This window comes from Saccopteryx bilineata, chromosome 4, assembly GCF_036850765.1.
Source record: "Saccopteryx bilineata isolate mSacBil1 chromosome 4, mSacBil1_pri_phased_curated, whole genome shotgun sequence".
NCBI lineage: Eukaryota > Metazoa > Chordata > Mammalia > Chiroptera > Emballonuridae > Saccopteryx > Saccopteryx bilineata.
This window is the reverse complement of record NC_089493.1, coordinates 181,979,873-182,001,375: the sequence shown is the minus strand read 5'-3', so window position 1 is coordinate 182,001,375 and position 21,503 is coordinate 181,979,873. Positions and strand designations below refer to the sequence as shown.

Sequence of the window (21,503 nt, the reverse complement as noted above, 5' to 3'; positions counted from 1 at the left end):
TCCTTCTGCATCCTGCACAGTGCTATTTCCCACGTGAGGGGGCAGAAAGCCACACACAGACTGCCCTCCGGAGTTACTGAAGCCTCCCTGGCCCTTGATTTTGTGTAGGGAGTTCCCAGAGTCTCCCAAGCTGAGTCTGGAACTTGGAGTCAGCGTCGTGTTGGTGGACGGGTGTCCGTCTGGTTCGTGCATTAGCACGATGTGCTGTGAGGTAGAGGACTTTCAGGCCGCGTCCCCTGCTCCTCGGGGTCTGAGTGGCTCAGAAACAGTGAGTTCGGTCTATCCATGGGCTCGGTGTTAGGCAACTAGACAGTCTTCTCCTTCCTCCTGGAAGGCTAGGTGTGGGCAGGGACCGTGTGCTTCTCAGTCACACACTGAGGGTCAGGCCCTGGAGAGAGGACGTCCATGGAAGGCAAACGATCCTCAGAGACTTGACTGTTGTGGAACAGAAGGACGGATGAGTGATACACAGCCGCATAGCATACATGATATGCCTGGTCCCCAGAGTCCGCCAACAGCTAGGTATTTCTAAGGGTCTAAGAGTACAGTCGACAAAGGGCTCATGTTCATCCAGACCAACCTCGTGTTGCTAGGGGCCTATCGTTTGAGATAATGTCTGTACCCAACAAGGTCATTATATTAATCACAAAATTAAAATGTAAACACAAGCCAGCAGGGATGAAAGAGTGAATTCATAAAAAGCGGGGGAGGAGCATTAAAATCCCCACAGTGATCAAGCTTAACCTTTGGGAAGTTCTATATGGGCTTAAAAAGTCTGGAGCCAAAGAGAGCACGAATTGAGTCTTCTGCTTTTGTAAACTGTGCCAAATACATGCCTTTGCCATTTTGTCATATTTATTTTACAACATACACTTTCAAAAATCAGTAGCTATACCTTAGAATAAATGCTCCCACAGAATTTCTCAAGCCCTTTGCTTTGGGAAACATTGTGCTAGGGGCTTAGAGGAGGAGATTCAGGCTCCTCTCTGTCTTTACAGAGCCTACAGCCTCGTGGGGAGTGGATGCTGCCTCACCAAAAGTCAGAGCAAAAGGACCCCACAGCCTTGACTTCAGTGCAGCGCTGGGTGCTACAGGCAGCACTTTCAGAGGAATGAGAGAGAGGTTAGGAGCTGGGGTCTCAGTGAAGGCAGAATTCATTTTGAGAGAGTAGCATAGTTCTCCAAAGCTCAGGCTCTGACGTCTAGTGGGCCGGAGGTCGAGTCCCTGCTCAGTCATTCATTCTCTGGCCATGTGAACTCAGGAAAAGCTGGGTGACCTCTCCAAGCTTCAGTTTCCTCATCTGCTATGTGGTGACATGGACAGTACCTTAGAGGCTCTCTTGAAGACTGCATGAGTTAGTGTTTCACTTTTCAGTAAACCATAGTTCTTTTTTTATCATTATACCACCACCACCACCACCATCACCACCACCACTATCACCATCACCACCACCACCACCACCATAACCACCACCACCATCACCACCACCACCACCACCATCACCATCACCACCACCACCACCACCATCACCACCATCACCACCACCATCACCATCACCATCACCACCACCACCACTATCACCACCACCATCATCACCATCACCACCACCATCATTACCATCACCACCACCACCACCACCATCACCACCACCACCACCACCACCACCACCACCACCATCACCATCACATCACCATCACCACCACCATCACATCACCACCACCACCACCACCACCACCATCACCACCACCACTATCACCATCACCACCACCACCACCACCATCACCACCACCACCACCATCACCACCACCACCACCACCACCACCACCATCACCACCACCACCACCACCACCACCACCACCACCATCACCATCACCACCACCACCACCACCATCACCACCACCACCACCACCACCACCACCACCATCACCATCACCACCACCACCACTATCACCACCACCATCATCACCATCACCACCACCATCATCACCATCACCACCACCACCACCACCATCACCACCACCACCACCACCACCACCACCATCACCATCACATCACCATCACCACCATCACATCACCATCACCATCACCATCACATCACCACCACCACCACCACCACCACCATCACCACCACCACTATCACCATCACCACCACCACCACCACCATCACCACCACCACCATCACCACCACCATCATCACCATCACCACCACCATCATCACCACCACCACCATCACCACCACCACCACCACCACCACCACCACCACTATCACCATCATCATCACCACTATCACCATCACCACCATCACATCACCATCACCATCACATCACCACCACCACCATCACCACCACCATCACCACCACCAACAGCACCATCAGCACCAGCATCACCACCACCATCACCACACTTTACAGGATGGGAAGGCACTGTTGCAGATTGAAGCCAGCATTCCAAATCAAGGAGCAGCAGAAGGAGTAACAGTACAGAGATAGAGAGGAGCCCACCATTTTACTTCTAGGCTGGGAAGGATGAGCTAGACCAGAATGGAGGGCAGTTCTTCACATGTGTAGGGAGAGAAGACTGGATAAAGAGGGTAGGGCCAGACTGGGGGTGGGGGAAATCTTTTGTAATCCCAGGAGAACCCTGTACTTTGACTGTGGGAAGATAGCATGCCTTGAAAGGAGAGTGACCACCAAGGCAACAGGGAGCTCAGAAATGATCAGCTAATGGACGAAGCTGACTCTTTTCTCTGTATTTGTACCCCACTCAGCACTTTTATTATAATAAGGCTCCAAAACATATGGAAAAATCCGGAAGAATTACACTGGAACTCTTTCTTGGAACTCCATTCATCCTTATCCATTTTTCCTCCTCTTCACACCCCCTGTCCACATAATTATCAACTGACAGCCATGGCAAGGCGAGTAAAACCAAAATTTAATTGTGACAGGAACTAGATGGTGAAAAGTTGTTGTTTTCAAGGAGCAAACATTTTCTGTTTCTTTAATGGAGAAGTAAACACAAGGCCAGGAAGAGAAAAATAGCCTGACTCAGGATGTAGACCAAGAATAAGCATTCGCTCTGTGAGGGGCCTGCAGGCTCCCCAATATTGAAGGTACAAGTATTTGTCTTCCTAGTTCCCCAGTGTGATGGTATTTTTTCTTTTTAATCCAAGGATGGGATTAATTATCTTGGAAGAATCTAATCTCTACCCTCATGTTTTAAACTGCAAGCAGGGAGACTTTTTAAACATTATGAAAAGAAGAGAAAATCTCTCCTGACAAATAAATGCCTTGAAAAATTAGATAGTACTACTAGTCAAATGCTCTTCCTTTTCAGAAATATTAAAATTGCATATTATAGTGGAAGGGTCCTTAGACTCCTAACGCCACAGAACATAAGGCTTCAGGAACGATTTCAGAGACAAAAGATTATGTGAAACATCCAGTTCTTCCCCTTATGGGAATTCCCCCCCCCCCACATACCAGGCTCAATCATTTCCTAATGTGAAATTAGAGATTTTTCAAATTACCATATAAAACTGCAAAAAAATTACACTTGTGACCACAGGAAAGATAGCATACACTATCAATTTGATTTTAAAAGACATACATCTTTTATACTACCTGTCATCTTTATAATGCCTTTTACAAATTTAATCAATACATTTTAACATTCTATATACTTTAAGTGCAATATACAATAAATATTCAAGTTTCATCTTAAACATGCTTGAGCCTTTAAATTGTTAAAACTGCAGTGCCCTTTCAATCTGCTTACATAATGTCATAAAATATACATTTCAAGGTAAATGAAGTCAGCTACTTCAATTTAGTCCCTCAAACTGGTAGTAAATGAGAGGTTAACACTATGGTGCCAAAGCCATTATTGAGTGAATTTAGCACCTTGGACAGCTCTGTAAAATCTTTATTGCTTTCCTGACCTGCTCGTCATGTTCTGTCTGTGTGTTCAGTGGCTCTCAGCTCTGATTGAAAGGCAATATATTAGATCCCCAACACAAACACGCTTGCGGGCTAGTTCACTGGGAGCGTAATGACACGGAGGTGAGAGCAATTTTCTGGTCACCAAAATCCAAGCACCTTGCAGGTCCGTTGCACTAGCTCATAGAGGACCCAGCCATTTCCTCTCTCCTTCCCACTTGCGGAAATAACTAATAGGAGCTGAACCCCATTGGCAAAGCAGAATCAAATGTGGTCTCTGTCATAAACCCCAACGGGGATACTGGAGTGAAGGGCGTTTGAAATGGGCGAGATAGCATTTTAAGGGCGTCGCTTCAGCGATAATCCAGGTTCTCTGAGCCTGATTGAAAAGCATGGCCCAGCTTCATGGATCAAAGAATGAGTCAACTTTAGGAAACAAGATTCAAGTGATTCAAAGTGGCTCATTTTCAAAGGATTAATGGTGAGGAGAGCTCTGGGTATTCAATAAGAAAATAAAGAAACAAGCGGATGAAGTCACTGAAAAACTTTATCACCAAAATATAGGCGGTTAAAATACCTAGCAGACACGGGTAGCTGGAATTTTTTTTTTCAAGTTTACAAAAACTTCAAAGATCCCAGAATTTATATTGAACTTTCCTCCTCCCTGGTTCTGTGGAATTAATTAAAATATGAAGCCCTGCTCTATGTGGCCAGTGACAGTGTCCGGGGTGGAAGTCCCCAAGGGCGGGAGCTGCACCTCATCTTGCTTTGGACAAACAGGGCACTTGTTGTTTTTTTATTTTCTCTCAAAATGAAAAGGAAGAAAAATACTTTCTCTGCCAAGCCCAAACACTGGCATAAATGTTTATTTGAAGAAAGAAATGAACACAGACACAGAGAAGTAAAAGTTTAGTAGGTAAACGATCCGGACCCTGTTTGCTTTATTCTCACGTGAGACCCAGAGAAAGCCACAAGGTTTTGGTGAAGGCAGAAGAAGCCGAATTTGATCTGCGGAGAGGGTTTAATGTGCCCACGCTGTAGTCAATTATTAACTGCTGTGGTCAGACAATACAGCATACAAAAAGTGGTACATTGTCTGATAGCTGGCATTAGAAGAATAAAGAAATTATTTCAGAGGTATTGATTCAAAACCCATTGATTCTATAATGCTTTTCGCTCCTGCTATGAAAAATAACTGTATTATAATTGGGGTCAAGCAGTGTAAGGCAAGCATAAATGTTTATTAAGGACTGAAACCCCCTCATTGCATTTTTTGCATGTAGGACATTATATATGTCATAAGTAGTTACTGCAGTCTGACAATGGTTTTTATCTTATATTCTGGTGCATTTAAAATGGAGAAATGCTAATGTGCATCTGAAAGCTTGTCATTTCAAGAGTTGTTCTAGAATTTTTTGAAGAGGCTATGGTGACGGCAAAATGAATGCGATTATATCCCTATTTTCTGATCAGCATCTCCAGTCTGTGAACATGGAGCAGCAGCACCTCACCGTGCAGAACTCTGCTGGGTAAAGCACTTGAAGTGAAACTTCTTAAAACTTTACCACCCAGCAAAAAAAATCATGAAGACCTCTTTTTTTGTTTGCAAGTCACCTCTGAGGAATCATACATGCCTTCATGTTTGGTTCTCTGAAGAGCCTCCCTTTTGCCTATATCAAGCTTAACTTCCATTCTCACATTTCCCGTATCCGTGAGCCTGCAGAAAATTAGGGCAGAGTGAAGAGGGAATCTCTGCTTTGGGTCAGAACAACGAATTACCACCACACATGCTTGTGTAGAGTGCTCTATATTAGGAGAAACAAGCACACAAGCTAAATATGGAAGCCCACCTACATGAAAAAAGGGAGCTATTTTTTTTATTATTATTATTCAATGGGGATGAATAGCAGAGCCTGTATGTAAGATGAGAATGAATGAGAAAATGACAACAATACTGAAGCAGAGAAGACTCACTGTGAAAGAGACTCGCCAGTCATGGACACTGGTGCGGAGGGAGCTTGTGGGGGCAGGAGAACCCTTTTATCAGCGCCTTTGACAAACAGTGTGTTGTCTCATTGTGTGGTTTACTGCATCACCCCCTTCCATCGTGACGCGACCACACAAGGGAGATAAGGAAGTTTTAATGCCACATGCTTCTTCTCATCGTTGAAGATCGATTGGAAATCCCTCGAAAATGACCTGTGTGATAAGGTCATGGTTCCTGGAATAAGCAATTAAGTGCAAAATAAACACATCTTAGGGATTCATAACATGCACTGAACGACATCGATTGTAGTCATCTAGTAAATGACCCGGCGATTGTATTCAGCAATAAACATATGAGTGCTTTATCGTGCCGATGGCAGACCGTCGAGTGATGTATTTTACCTTGCAGTGCCAATGATGCTCACCCTTTGACTCGATTAGGTGTGGATGTGAACAGGGATAAATTGGTGATTTAACACCATCCTGGGGCTCTTTGGAGCAGTGCTTTGGCAAAGGGTAGCCAGAACTGCCACGTGATCGTGATAGGCACAACCTGCCTTCACTCAGAGGGCTGTATCTGTTTTTCCCTTGACAGGAAGTCATCCTCAAAAGGGCCGCGGACCTGGTGGAAGCGCTCTATGGGATGCCTCACAACAACCAGGTGAGCACACGGGGCCTCGGGCCTGTGTGGGCTTTGGCGTTCCACTGACGATCGCAGGTGCCTTATTGCAAAGAAAAAGTCTGAAAACTATAGAGGCCTCACGCGTGAGTTCCAAGTTTAAGTCATTCAGACGCAACACGTTGAAAAGCTATTCTATTCTTCTCTCTCCTTTGGTAAAAAAAAGTTTTATTGCCTTTTCTACTGGATCATTTTCCTTAGGAGAAAAGGCATGCTGTTTAAAACGAAATCTTCCGTGGGAATGTACCTCATAATAAAGAGTCACTGGTGCTTTATTGTGTTCCTCTCAGGTTTTCAAGCAAATTGAGGAGGGAAATGGGAGTTTAATTCCTCCTCCTAAAAGGTATAACAGGGTCTGAATATAATCGTCTGCTTCTATTTCATGGGACACATCCCAGGATCTGATGCAAGCTGCTGAGGAAACTGGGAGTGTGACAAGTTGTCCACTCCTTTTTGTGTGTGTCACCTGAGTCAGTGTCCGGGGACACAGATAGTTATCTACGCCCCTGCCCTTATCTTCAGCGGGAGAGATGAGTGGCGGCACATGTGCACGTGTGTGCGGTGTGCACGCGTGTTGCCCGAGTTGTGTTACTGATGGTGCAGGCACCTGTTGGGAGGCAGTGTGCAGGGAAGGCTTCGGCAGTGAGCTTCCAGAGTCAGACACACAGGGTTCTGCGGCCGGCTGCGTCCTTAAGTAGCTGTGCCTCCTTGAGTGAGGTCTTCTCCTCTAGGAGCCTCAGTGCCCCCATCTGTGAAATGGGCATGAGGATGATAAGACTAAACTCAAAGGCTTGCAGAGAGGACTTCAGAATTTAATGCAGTCAACTGGGAAACGGTGTCACTGGGAGTGTGACTGGGCAGCTGAAGGGGACGTTCCCTTTACTTTTCAGGAGATTATTCTGAAGAGAGCGGCGGACATCGCAGAGGCCCTGTACAGTGTCCCCCGCAACCACAGCCAGCTCCCAGCCCTCACTAACACTTCGGTCCACGCAGGGATGATGGGTGTGAACTCCTTCAGTGGACAACTGGCTGTGAATGTCTCTGAGGCATCGCAGGCCACCAATCAAGGTCAGGGGCCTGCTCTTCTTCCTCCCCGTTCCCCTGTCCCTTCCCAGTCTCAACCTACACCGCCCCCCAATTATTTGGTACAAAACAATTATTTAATTTTTTTTTTCTAAAAGGGGAGGTTCCGTGTTTGTGTGCATCAAATACTACTGGAGCATTTTGGTTCTAGCTGCTATATCCGGTAATCTGATAGATGGCGCTAGAGAGATGCGCACTCGGAGCCCTCTCCCTGCTGGCCCTCCCCGTAAACCATGCATGACAGATGTCAGAGAGGGGTGGAATTAAAGTTCTGAGGGGCCAAAGCACAGCATCCTGGCTCAGGGAATAGGAACCTGTTAACTTCAGGGCACATCTCGTGGATTGGGATTTATTTCTGCTCCAAAATGATAATTTATAGGCCTTGCCTTGCCACTTCTCACGGCCCTGCTAAGTATTTATGATCTCGGAAGAAATGTGCCGTTTGCTCGCTTCCCATTTTAATCACAGAGCTAGCTCCACCAGCCCACGCCCATGAATCACCCAACCCCTCCCCCCCCCCCCCCCCCACGCGGACGCGGGGAGGGGGCAGGATGCAGAGCCCTGCCCCCATCTTCTAGGACCGCCACTCTCACCCCTCCCCCCCCCCCGTTTTTGTCCCCGCCCCTCAGGTTTCACCCGCAACTCGAGCAGCGTCTCGCCGCACGGGTACGTGCCGAGCACCACCCCCCAGCAGACCAACTACAACTCTGTCACCACGAGCATGAACGGATACGGCACGGCCGCCATGTCCAATTTGGGCGGCTCCCCGACCTTCCTCAATGGCTCGGCTGCCAACTCGCCCTACGCCAGTAAGTAGCGCTGTGTGTCCTGCATTTCAGCACTTGGTCACGCAGTAAGCTGACCCAGGTGACGCTACTGAAGGCAGTATTGTCCCCATCCCGAAGCCTTCTTAACTGTCAAAACTTAGCTGCCACCTAAAGCAGCAGTCTGATGTCATGGCTAGATCCCGAGCTTGGAGTCAGATGGGGCTGGGTCACTAATGGGAGACCCCAGGCAAGTTCATTTCCTCGCCAAGGCTCGGTTTTCTCACCTGGAAAATGGGGGAGGAACTGGCGCACACCCCATACTGCTGTTGTGAGACTTTGATAAAATAATGTATGTGATGAGCTTGTCCTGGGGCCTGGCCCATGAGAGGCACATCCACTAAATCCAGGAACTCATCATAGGACAGAACGCTAATAGTAAGTGGTACTGGTCGGATCGCACAGGGACGAGCCTAAAGCTTCTGCTCTCTCCCTTGAGGAACATGTCTCCTTTGTTCTTTTTCATGCTTGGAATGTCCCCTCTTTGTGTCTGTTGTGTACTTTAAAAGAAACAACCAATGGAGAAAAATACACTTTAATTGTTCCAAAAATCTGGCATCACACACACACACACACACACACGCATGCACACACAACGTTCTTTGGTGCCTGTCTTTAAAAAGTTTAGCTTAAAACATTTTCTTGGTGGCACACTGAGATTGCAGCTGACGAGCCTTGCTGAACTGGCATCTGGATGCGTCACTTGATGTGTCTCTCCACTCCCCGATCACCCTCGGAGGGTTTTTATGTAGATCACCAACTTCATCTTGGACAGTGTGGGTGACTTTTGCTTAATGTGTGGCCAAACTCTTAAAGACAGTTGTAGAATGTTAGAAGATGTGTTGTTAAATGAAAGAATATCTGTGGACTTTTTTAAAAAAAAGAGTCTTGGCTAAAAATACTGAAAGTTACTCTGTCTCAAATAGTGGAGATGTGGGGAGTGCTGACCCTTTGAAAGAGGAGGGCTTAGTCTTGGCCTCGGAATAAAGTTATTTCTGAAAGCAATACTTAGGGCTTTTTGCTTTCTGGGTGAGTTCTTAGGCTCAGCGTGTGCTACCTTTTTATATTTCTGCTTTGTTCGGAACCAGCAGCTTGTTAACATTTAAAACTTGCCCCCAGTCATCTGCTCACATTCTGTCTGTCTGCTCAGGAGCCGGCGTCTGAGGCCCATCCCGCATAGATTTTGATTCATGGGAAGATTGTTTCTTATAGATCTGTCATTGTGGTGGTCTCTCATCTACTCGATTAGAACACGTTTCAATCATGACCTGAAAATTAAAAGGTGGCATTCTTAATTAAATCAATAAACTAATTGCTCTATGGTAGCAATTCAATTTAAGGGCTCGGATGGCCCTGTCTCTTCTCAGGTCCGGGCAGACACCGAGCAACTCCAGCCCGAGGATGCATCTGTCAGACGGTGCGACTTGGAACGTTTAATTTTCATTAATTGATTTCCTCAGTGCTCACAAATATAGTACTAAATTCTCAAATAGGCTCTCAGATGCGATGGTTTTCATCTGCATAAATGCAAATAAAACAATAAACACAAAACCCAGCTGATTTGAGTTTTTGCCTCCACAATATTTAATTATTCATAAGCCACTCATGTTGAAAAATCCCTCACAGAGTAAAAAAAAAAAAAAAAAAAAAAAAAAGACATTCCACTGGTGAACACACTTTGTGGCGTGGTGGGTGATAACTAATAATGTTAGAACAAATGGGCCTGCCTGGCTGCGTTTCACCCCTTCCACTGTTCACCGCCCCCCCCCCAAACTCCCCACCTCTAAATACACATCATGGTCACATTTGCCAGCGAGATTAATTGCATTCCTCAGAGAACCAGCAGGATTTTCAAGTCTAGGAATATCTAGAAATCAAACCTCTAGTGCAGGGATTTTGCAATTTAAATGGGTGTTATTATTGAGCATATATTCATATTTACACATCCTAAGAGTTATATACAAGTGCCAGCCCCGTGAAAAGAAAAGGTCCGGTTTAGGGAATGTTTGTGGGAACTGAGGCTGGCGGCTCTGTGGTCTGCTCTGCGAGGCACTGAGCGTGTCTGGACTGTGCACCGCCGAGAACAGCTTGCAAGGGGCCATTTTCCCCGATGGCTGTTGCTGCCTGTGACCGATGTGAGTCCCACTTCCTTAGCTTTCTAAAATCAATAGGCCCAGGGTAAGGCCACCTAAACAGCTGTTGGGATGTCAGTGGGCTCGTGGCAGTGTGGGGCCTTTTCCCCTGGCTCTCTCCTTCGTTTGTAGGGTAGTGTGGTAGGAAGAGCCCTGAATCGGGGTTTGGTTCCTGGCTTCACCAGTCTAGCCATGGCCCTTGGGCAAGTCCCTCAACTGCCTTCTGAGTTTTAGCTTGCTCCATTTGTTGGCTCAGGTGTAAGAAAGGGTGTGACAGGCCCCGAGTTAAGCTCGTTTGGACTTTGGCATCAGAGGAAAAGGTTATAAAGGTTCTTGTGCATGATAAAGCAGGTGTGGTGATCACAACTAATGTGGAAAGTCACGCTGTAGAAGGAAGTGCGTGGAGTATGAATGGAGTGCCGGGACTCAGGGACAGCACTCGTCCTTTTCCTGGGGGATGCTGGAGGGGGGGTGAGTGAATGACAATGCTTGTCTTGTGTGTAGAGGACTGGGTGTGCGCAAAATCTGCCTCCTAAAGTAACCAAGGATTATCAGCAACCTAGCAAAGATAGAAGGCCGGGCAAAAAGGACCATGGTTGGCGGAGCAGGTGCGTCTCCCAAACTCTCCCTCTTCCCAGGCAGCCAGTGCTGGTCCTCTGGTCACTGATGATCCCCATCCCTGCAACGACCAGGCTGGGAATGTTTACAGGAGGCTCCCACTGCTTGTTATTCACGCACATGTGTGTTCCCTCCAAGGGGGACACAAGGAGTCTGGAACTTGGGCTTTTCATCCACACCTCGCTGGCCAGGCCGGGCGGGGTAAGAGCCGGGCCTGAGCCGCCTGGCGTCGGGGTGCCAGGGGAGGCGCTGACTTCCGCTTTCCCTGTTGCCCCCCCAGTCGTGCCATCCAGCCCTACCATGGCCTCTTCCACAAGCCTCCCCTCCAACTGCAGCAGCTCCTCCGGCATCTTCTCCTTCTCACCAGCCAACATGGTCTCCGCCGTGAAACAGAAGAGTGCTTTCGCACCCGTCGTCAGACCCCAGACCTCCCCGCCTCCCACCTGCACCAGCACCAACGGGAACAGCCTGCAAGGTAAGCCCAGGCCCCTCCCGGGGCCGGAGCAGGTGCGCCTCTGCTGCTGCAGGGACCCGCCTGGGCCCGCCTGCCTGCTTCTCTGCCCTCGCCTCTTCTGTGGGCACTCTCCCCGCCGCCCTCCCCAGCCCTCTGCTGCTAGTGGTGCCCGAGCAGTCCTCTTTCCCACGCCACCGTCTGCTCAAACCCGGGATTTGCGCGAGAATGCTGTTTCTCCTTACTAATGCGGTCGTTTCTCTCTCCTCCTCTCTCATTCCCTGTGCTCGCCATAATCAGACCAATCTTTTGTGGACTCTAGCAAGTTCTCCACTGCAGGGTCTCTCCCGGGACTGGCCTTCTCCTGAAGTAGGTCAACTTCCCTTCCTGTTGGCTGTGTCAGAGTGAGTGTGTGTGCGGTTGATAGCAGGGAGGGGCGAGCCATGGCCTGATCGCAGCCCTGACCATGGAGCGTTCTAGACCAAAGGCCCGAGACTTACGAATGAGATCGGTTCTGTTGGTTTGTCTCTAAGGTACATATACCTATTCAATGCAACTTAGATGTTTGTCTTAATATTTACTTTACCTTTCTGTGCATATAAGTACACATTTTCAAACCTATCTTGTCTGTCGGCTGAGGACTGCCTGTGTTGGCCCCCAGAAACCCCAAAACACCAGTAGGCTATTTAGGTTCGTATTGAAATTGTTCCATCTCCCTCAGCCGAGAATATAGAAAACAATAGAGTCACCAAGAGTTGAAGTAACCTTTTTGTTTATTGAGAAGAAAGACAGAACACCCGTTGAATAGTTTTCTTACGTGCTGGCCTGGTGTGGTGGTGTTGACCTGCGTGACCTCGTCCCTTCCCCCACAGCAGGGTCACATGCTGGGTACCCAGCTTCTACTCTATAGGTGAGAAAATGAAAGGTGAGGGAAGTGATCCAAGTGCCCGACTTCCGACAGCTGGTCTGGCGGGAGCTGGTTTCCAACTCAGGCTCGACAATTCGTCTCCTCTTCCCATCTCCCAAGCACGTTATTACTCCAAGAGGGCAGCATGGGGTGTGCAGGCTTCCTGCGGCAGCTGGCGGGGTGAGAACGTCAATACAATAAGCTGCTGCCGGCTACTAAGCACTCAGGGGGCGCTGTGCTCAGGACCGAGCGAGCCGCATCTTACACCCCCACCACTTCCTGCTGAAACAGGACGACCAGTGTGATCTCCATGGTACAGAGGGTGGGACTCAAGTGTGAGGAGAGGAAGTACCTGTCCACAGGCCCAGCCGGTCAACAGTGGGGATGCCTGGGAACCCGCAGGGTCTGCGCCCCGATCCCTGGCCTACACAGCTCCCTTCAGGGTGGGTAGTTGGACCAGGGAGCTACATCTCAGGCAGTAGGATTCCTGTTAGGGAAGGCCCACCCCCATTAGCGGATGCGCCCGTTCCTGCAAGTCTGACTCCTGTTAGCTAAAAATAATGCTCTGTCACCCTCAGCACAGGAGGGGGGGAATGTTCCTTAAGTGAACATAACTTAGGATGGGCTTACCTAAGGATAAGACACGTGGGAAGGAGAAGCCACTCTGAGCTGCCAGTCACCGCCTTTGTGGAGCATAGATCTGACGTCAGAACAAGGTGAGGGGTGGTGCTTGGGGCGAAAAGGCCCCAGGACTCCCGGGAGCCGGCCCTCCCGCAAGGCCATGCTGAGCCGGGACAGAGAGAGAAGGGACGGGAAACAGGGACCCGGCCCAGATTTGAGAACCTCCTCGCTCTAGGGCATGTAGGGGTGTATGTGCATGTGTGTGCGTGTAGTGATGAAATGGCTTCAGGACAGGGACACACGCAGTTTGTGCATGTGTCACCCCCCAGGGCATTGCTAACCCCGGTCAGTGCAGAAGTACAGCAGCACCTGTACTGATGGCCAGCAGCAGAGAGCGTGCGGTGGGGGAGGGCTAGCTCAGGAACCGGCCTTCCGGACTTGCTGCTGTGGATGCCGCCCTTTCCTCCCGACTGGGTACGCGTCCAGGAGGTTCTTTTCAGTGGTTTTGTTCTCCCGACGCTGTCATGGACCCAACGTCCCTACTTTTGAGGGCGGCAGTGGAGGAGGGCTGGGCAGAGAAGTGAAGCCGATGCTGACACCATCCTTCTTCCTGGCCCGGCCTGCTCTGCCCCGCTCCGCCCCGCTCCGCCCCCACCAGGACACTGACCTGCAGGGCCCGGCGCGCCTCTGCATGCAGTGCCAGCCACCGCGGGGTGCTCCTGCTGGCCTGGGGTCTCCCCTGACTGTGGCGGTCTGACAGGGGGCTCCCAGAACCAGAACAAAAGACTTACTTTATCTTCCGCTTTCAAAGCCCCACTTCTTCCATGGAAAAGGACAGAGGTGGGTTACAGAATTGCAGGTGACACTGGCCTGTTACAGTGCTCCGCCTCCTCGTCACCCTTAAGGTAACACCTACTTCTTTTGGACCCACCTAGTTCAGGACAAGTAACAGAGGAAGAGTTGGTTAAGCAAATTGACCATGTAAACAAGATTAGAGGTAAAATCCTTAAACATTGAGACTGTTTAAGGATTTTAAAGGTCTATTACCACCAACTAGCACTCTGCTAATGGCACCTCATTGTTTTTTTTAAAGCCATCTCCTTAAAGAGCTCATCCCAGCACCCCTTCTTACCTCCTCTGGTGACGGCATGCCTGGTTATCCCCGCCGTCTCACATGATGGGGGTGACGGTCGCAGCCACCCGCACGGGAGGGCTGGTTCCCAGCCTGGCTTCTGCATGATCTCAACCTCCCCCACCCCATCCCTTTGATGTAGGCTGTTTACTGTGCCCATTTTACAGACTCAGAAACTGAGGCTTAGAGCCCATCGAGACTTACGCAGCCAGCAAGGGAGGGGAGCCTGAGGCTGAAGCCCTCATGCTTGGCGGCCACACTGTGCTCCAGCCACTGGGCTAGGCCCACGTAGACTACACAACCCTGACCTTAAACACTTCCCCTGCATTGAGAGAAATGCAGCATCGCACTGAAGGAGGCAGGGGTTTCTGGGAGAGGCGAGGCACCCAGCTGTGGACGTTCAGAGGGAAAGATTAGAGGGAAGTCAGAATGGCCTCCTGGAAAGGGCTGCCTTTGGACCGGACCTTGGAGGAAGGGCAGGTAGGATCTGGGTACGGGAGATGCAGGAAGGGGCACTCAGGTGGAAGGATTAAGGACAGCTTGAGCCAGAGTCACGTGTGGTAACCAGCAAGCCAGTCTGCATCCCGACGTCCAGGTGCCAGGGGGCGGGTTGAACAAGGAAACCCTTAATTAGTCAAAGCTCCATTTTTTACGTATAGTTCATAATTCATTTTCTCCTGTGATCCCAAGTGGCTTTCTCTCCAGGCAGGTAAAAGCCTTCGACCATTCACCTTATGTCAGCCCTCGGTCTCAGCACTTCCAGAGTTTTACCGGATGTTCTGTGAAAAAAAAAATGTAAATGTGGTCAGATTTAGTAATTGGTGCGTACTGAGTTGCCATCTTGGAGATCCAGAATGCACCAAGGGTCATTAAAGGCTCCGAGACATCCTGTAATAAACAGAAAAAAAGACTTCCATTTAGTTTTCTAAACGTCTTTGCCCACAGAACCCTTTTGTGAATGTTAACACAGCTGTATTTTGGGTTTAAAGAGAAAATGCAGAGAAATCTTCCATTCTTTTCTAGATAAAATGATTGATAAATCCTGATTCTAGACTGCCCAAGTGTCTGTTTGCATAGGTCAGACTTGAGTCACCTAGCATACTTGTTGCCATGGAGACGTCTCCACTTCTAGCCAAGGCCCCTTAGAGCAGCCATTTTCAACCTGCACGGACCAGTGCCTGCAGAAGAGCTGACCGCCCTGCTGTGATCTGAAGACCAGAGTCTGTACTCACCGGGCCCATAATCCCTGGTGGACAGGCGCCTGCCCACAGACTAAGGGTTGAGCACCACTGCCCTAGAGCACGCCTTCTCTGCCACTCCGGGCCGCAGAGGACTTCAGTACTCAAGAGAGGAAGCCCCAAGAAGGCTGTCCCCATGCCATTGAAACCACCCCCAATGTATGATTTTAAACCCTAACCGTGTCCTTGACAGTTCACGCAGCAGTGAGTGAAAAATTAAAAAACAAAGGACCCCCCCATACTGATTGTTCCTTTCTTCCACTTTGCTGAAACTCAAGACTGGCTGATTCTGGGTAGTGTGTATTCCAGGAGTGGATCTTGTGAGATGGTCTTTTTTTTGATGCACCTGTTCAGTTTGTGTGAGAGCTCCCCCCATTCTGTTCCTGGTTAGCTCAGAACTCTTTCTTACACGGTGGTTCAAGGAAGGCCACTGTCCACGCTGCCGCTCCACGGTGCCCCGGCTCTGCAAAACTTTCTATCTTCTCCTGTTCCTACGAAAATGTGGAAACTACAGAAAAAAGGCTCTGCCTTTCTCACCGGTAGTCTTCTGAGCTTCTGTCACAGGACACGGTCACCTCTGCCTTGTGACAACTTGGCACATGTGGCTGTATGTGCTGTGCCCTCATGGAAGTCTTCCTGGGCTCCGTCTGGGCAAGTCGGTGTGCCAGCGCTTTTCTGGAACAGGGCCAGCTTCGGACACTCACCCCTCTCACCCACATAAGTAATCGGGAGGATTGCGGCACAGAGACGAGAGAAACAGCTCCCAGTAGCTCCGGGAGCTGCCCTGCAGCCCCGCCGTGAAGCTTGTTTATGAAAAGGCCTCTTTAGAAGTGTCTGAACTCAGAGGCCACAGATGATCTTTCCCCCGAGTTGACTCAGCAGCAAGAATTCTGCATCTGGACTTTCGGAAGTCTGAGAGAAGCGGCAAGCTGTGACCCCTGATGTAAAATGTAGTTTGGGGTGTAGCTACCTGTGGGCCTCCTTCCGGAGAGGGGCCCTGTGGCTTGCATTAGAGTCTCAGAGAAGGGAAGAGAAAGGCTGAGACACATGGGCAGACCAAAGCCAGCCCCCAGAATACCTCCATATATGTGTGTGTGTGTTTGTGTGTGCGTGTAAGAGAGAGAGAGATTTTTCATTATTTGCTAACCTGGATCCACTGAGCAATTTTTTTTTTTAAATCCACATCCTTACCTCTTCTTGAAATAACTCAGACCTAGTGGCTGTGTGCGGCCTCCCTGCAAAGGAGCACGCAGTGGGCAGTCACATCCGCCCCAGCTCAGGGCACTGGGTGTGCAGCCCCTGGATGCGGGTGTAGAAGAGCTGTCAGCCGTGGACTAGTACATCATAGCACATCAGTGAGCCTGGCACACTCGTTCTTCCTGTGGCCCTAGTGCAAGTTTAATCCAGTAAATTCTAATGCATTATGCCAGGCACCAAACTACTGCTTAGGTTTTTTTGTTGTTGTTAATACTGGACATCCTAATGGGACATTTACAGGCCCCCAACTGATACATGTTGGCTGAACCCACCGACCACATTAGCAGGGAGTTTGTCAATTCTCTGCTTTGCTTTGTGTCCTGTTGTCACTGTCTGGTTACCTGACAAGCCTTGGGGGACCGCCCCTGAATGCCAGGCGTGCAGTAGGTTTTCGTGGAAGGCAAAAGGAGACTTGCAGCTCTTGCCATAGGCTCAGCAAGGCCCTCCTTTAATCAGGGTGTCTGGACACAAAGACCCCAGGGAGGGGACAGTGCTGGGCTGGCACGAGGCGAAGACCCCAGGGAGGGGGACAGTGCTGGGCTGGCATGAGGCGAAGACCCCCTGCTCCCCACCACCCTGCCCTCTTCCTTGTGGCTGCAGCATCTTCAGTTCTCCAGGGCAGGCTTGGATGGGAACACCCGGTTCCCTGTTCCATCTAGGGCTCATTGACTCTTAGGGGGACTGCATGTCCAACTGATCCCATCTTTAGGGGGTTTAAGTTGGTCTACGTTTGGCCAGAGACACTTCCTGTTTCTAAGAAAAATGGCTTTTGAGGGCTTAAGAAAAAGGCTCCCGGAGCTCCTTGGACTGCACAACGGCTCTTGCAAAACAACATTTGGATGATTTACGTGTAAATGAATCAGAAACATGTGGATTAAATTTCCTTGTGAATACAGATGGGTTTAAAAATTAACGGAAAAAGTGTTTGGCAAAAAAAAAAAATTTTTTTAATTGAATCTAAAATGTCGGGCAGGGGAGGGGAAGAGCGAGGTATGTGGGGGCCCTTGGGCTCCGGCCCCGCCCCCAGCCTCCCCACGTCTGCTGTGCAGGCTCCCTGTTAACTGGGGCTCAGTGTTTGTTCTAATAGCTCAGTGCTGCAGACATAAGACTTGGGAAATGAAGAGGGTCACTTCCTAGATGCAGTCATCGCTGACTAGAACATTCATTTAAATTTAGAATTGCCAATTAAAAAAAAAAGAAAGCAACAACTTTCTCTGGCCGACAGCCCGCAAGGCCATCTTTGGGAGCCAAAGATGGCTGCCACTTGCTTCTAATGGAAACATCTCTCTCATCTCTGTCTTTTCCAAGTTGCCTCCCTGTTTGAATGGTCTTTTAGCCATCCCTTTCTTCCTCACACCCGTCACGTGAAGTGTGCCACATGGCCTAGTGCCTATGTGGGATCAGAAGAAACAGCCCACAGAAGTCAAACAACTAACACAAGGTCACACAGCGAGCATAGCAGCAGAAGAGATGGGTTAGAAATAACAGCAGGTCACCTCCATTAGGTCCTTCCCAGGAGGCGGGGGTCCTGAGCTGAGCATGCCTCAGGTAGTTTTACTTAAATCTTCACAGACCCTGGTGATATCACAGTATCTGCAAATACGGATTCCCCACAGTTTCTAGCTGAGGGGCAGAGGTTCAGGGGGCCGGAAACTGCGTCCAGAGGACAAAGTGAGCAGGAAAGCGGATGTGGGATGCTGGTCTGTCAGACCCCAGCTCTTCCATGTACTACCTGCAGCCTCCTGAGTCTGAATGCTTCGAGAGATTTCCCATTACCCAGACAGCCCTCCCCTTCCCCAGAACCTCACCCCCGCTGCCCTGGGCTGTGGGCTTCTAGGGGCAGGTTCAGATCGTTCTAGAAGCCTGAGTAAAGCAGTGGCATATGTAAGACATCCTTGGAGTTTCATGCACACCCGCCTTCTCCTCCATCCGTCCTCCCAGGCCCGTGGAGGCCGCGGTGGCCTTCTCCCAGCCATGAGGGCAGGATGGAGGCGCTCCGCCTTGGCCCTCTGGTCCTCGGTCTGCGAGCTAGTAGGGAGCACAGACAGATCATGGTGTTTGGTAAAAAGTGCTGGCACTTGGGATGGACTGGTTTTTCATTTTGTATTTTGGAAGGTGAAGGGGGTGGGAGGGAGAGAAAAAGAGTGACAAATTGAAAATTCTCACTGTTTTGCAAGGTTCGGGGCTGTGACTTTCCCAGCGGCATTCAAACTATGCAACTTTCCAGTTACGTTGTAAAATTGAAATCAGATTTGGAGGGATGTTGAGAATCTCTTGCTCTGTTAAAACCACATACACAGGCCGGTATATTATCATTCTTAATATAAAGTACATGCATGTTTTATGCAGAAACACTTCAGGGAAGAGGAGAGCACAGTTGTAGCCAGTAGTCAACCAGCATAGTGGTGTGTGGGTGGTTTTTTTCCCCCCATTTTATGATTTTTTTTTAACGTGAGAAGTTTTGAGGCAAAACCACTGACTTTTGTCTTCTCTTTCCACAGCGATATCTGGCATGATTGTTCCTCCCATGTGAAAGAATTGCCTTGAAGAATTTTATTAATGAAGAGGTTGAATTCTGCTACAGAGAGTAATCTGATACGAGTCCCAGAGTGGAACTTTTAAACTCAGGCCTTTTTAAGAGGAATCACAAAATAACTGCAGATTTTTAAACAAACAATATCACCGACCTTGCAAACACTGAAGTTGGAAGGGATCTGTCAGCGCAGGGTGTTGGTTCACGCTGTACCTCCCAGATGTTTGGGGGATATATTTATTCTGTGTTGATAAAAAAAAAAAAAAAAAGCAAATCCACTTTTTTTTTTAAGGTTAACTCTGCAGTCATTCGTCTTTTATAAACCATAAACCTGTATACAAGGGACACTATAAATAAGACCCCACGTTTTAATTTATGATGTTTTTAAAGCTGTGTAAAGGGAGAATGAAGTGGTGATATTTACAAAAAAAGTTAAAAAGAAAAAAGGAAAAAAAAAAAAAGAAAAAAAGCTTGTATGGGACAGAATAGGAATGCCAGTTAGATTTTTTAGAAAACTAAGAGTCGGCTTTTGCGCCTTAAAGCATATCAAATGGTAGTTAGCTCAGACAGTACGTTTTCAGTATCTAACTTAACATGCCAGCCCCTAGCAGTGCAAGCTTATCTCTCTCTTTTGTATCTGTCGTCCTACGTACCTGTGTAAATAAATGCAGCCTGGAAAGTTAAAACGTGATGTTAAGTGATCACATGGGTTTTTTTTTTCCTTCCCTTCTACTCAAAAATCCAGTGCCTCTAGACAGATTGTTAAAACTGCATATTTGAACCTGATTATCGTTCTCGCTTTTAATTATGTCCACTTCTTCTGAAGCCGATGGCCTCTGGAGAGCTTGGGTGGCGCACTTACTGTGTGAGAATCTCCTTTTGAGACTTCATGGAACAGGGTCCAGGCACCGAATTCCACATTACACCCTTCAGTTGTCAAGCCAAAACCCCCTCCTGCACTCCCGCCATTTACAAGGTAAAAGTTTACGCGTCCTAAATGCTGACTTCACACTGACCCTCCCAAAGCCGACAGAAGCAAGATGGCGGGTATTTCCGATTTCCCATCGGAGACAGAGAGAGGACCCTGACATTTGCAATATAATAGATTGAAAGGCTAGGTTAAGTGCTTTGGAATGAAGAGTAAAAGGAAGCTGGGAGAAAGGAGATGGTAAAGACTTCCAAAACATAGTTTTCTGTTCAATGGGAATTTTTGCTCTCATTATCTGGGAAGTGTTCTTAAGAATAGCAAAGATGCAGCAAAGCTATGAGGATGCATTTGCCTGCTATTTTTTTCTTTGATGTTGTGTTTTTGTACGTAGTTATAAATACTGTAGATTTTTTTGTGATTTTTTTTTTTTGCCAAAGCTGTGGTTCTATTTATACATTAATCTATTATTGTCTTAAGACAGTTTTTTTTTTCAATATCACAAAAAGATTTTACTGCATATTTTGCAAAGGAAACAAAAACAGCTCACTCCCTTTAGCTTGCATATACTTGCGAAGTTAGTTACAAGGCTTTCTGTTTTAAAGGGGATTTTGTAAAATATCCATATAAATAATGTATTTATCTTTGGAATTTGTACATTGCTTTCCCCTTCTTCCTTTTCCTCCCGCCCCCGATTTATTTTACTGTGTATGTTTGCTATGTGGAAAGTGCGTATTTGGTTGGTCACCTACAGTTGTATTAGCTGTTTCAATGTGATTTTTAAACATTTCATTTATAGTTATTTTTAGTATTGTTTTAAACCATGCTTCAATTTTTTTAAATTTCCACCCAAAAGCCATTGTCTATTTTTGTATTATTTGTAAGTTAAGAAGTTTTTTCCAATATATGGCAAAAAAAAAATTAGTAGCATATTATTCTTGTAGCATTTAGTTCTGTAGATTAAAAAAATGTATCCTTTGCTTTGGAAACTTACAAAAAAAAACCCTAATGTTGTTTTACTCTATTAATATGCATGGAATCTCTCCCTCTGGAGTGACGCATTTTGTGCATTAAATTCCGGAGAGAAACTTCATAGAAATCAATGAACATTCTTTCTTAAGTCTGCTTGTATATTTCCTGTCTTTCACATAAATATAAACCAGCAGATTGGATGCCTTA

At 48.0% G+C, this 21,503-nt stretch overlaps 1 protein-coding gene across 8 annotated transcripts in view; it reads left to right on the top strand.

The window, feature by feature from the left end:
• The window catches only part of EBF1 (EBF transcription factor 1), a 389,332-nt gene extending 368,109 nt beyond the window's left edge, over nt 1-21,223 (top strand). For 4 of the 8 annotated variants that reach the window (XM_066273159.1, XM_066273158.1, XM_066273157.1 and 1 more), the window contains exons 12-17: nt 6,520-6,585; nt 7,494-7,671; nt 8,316-8,495; nt 11,541-11,735; nt 12,012-12,080; nt 19,368-21,223. In XM_066273159.1, coding sequence (XP_066129256.1) covers nt 6,520-6,585; nt 7,494-7,671; nt 8,316-8,495; nt 11,541-11,735; nt 12,012-12,079 — 687 coding nt within the window. In that variant the 3' untranslated portion in view covers nt 12,080; nt 19,368-21,223. The remainder of the gene's footprint in view (nt 1-6,519; nt 6,586-7,493; nt 7,672-8,315; nt 8,496-11,540; nt 11,736-12,011; nt 12,081-19,367) is intronic. The other 4 variants (XM_066273163.1, XM_066273162.1, XM_066273161.1 and 1 more) reach the window with 1 other exon arrangement.
• The last annotated feature ends 280 nt before the right edge of the window (nt 21,224-21,503 follow it).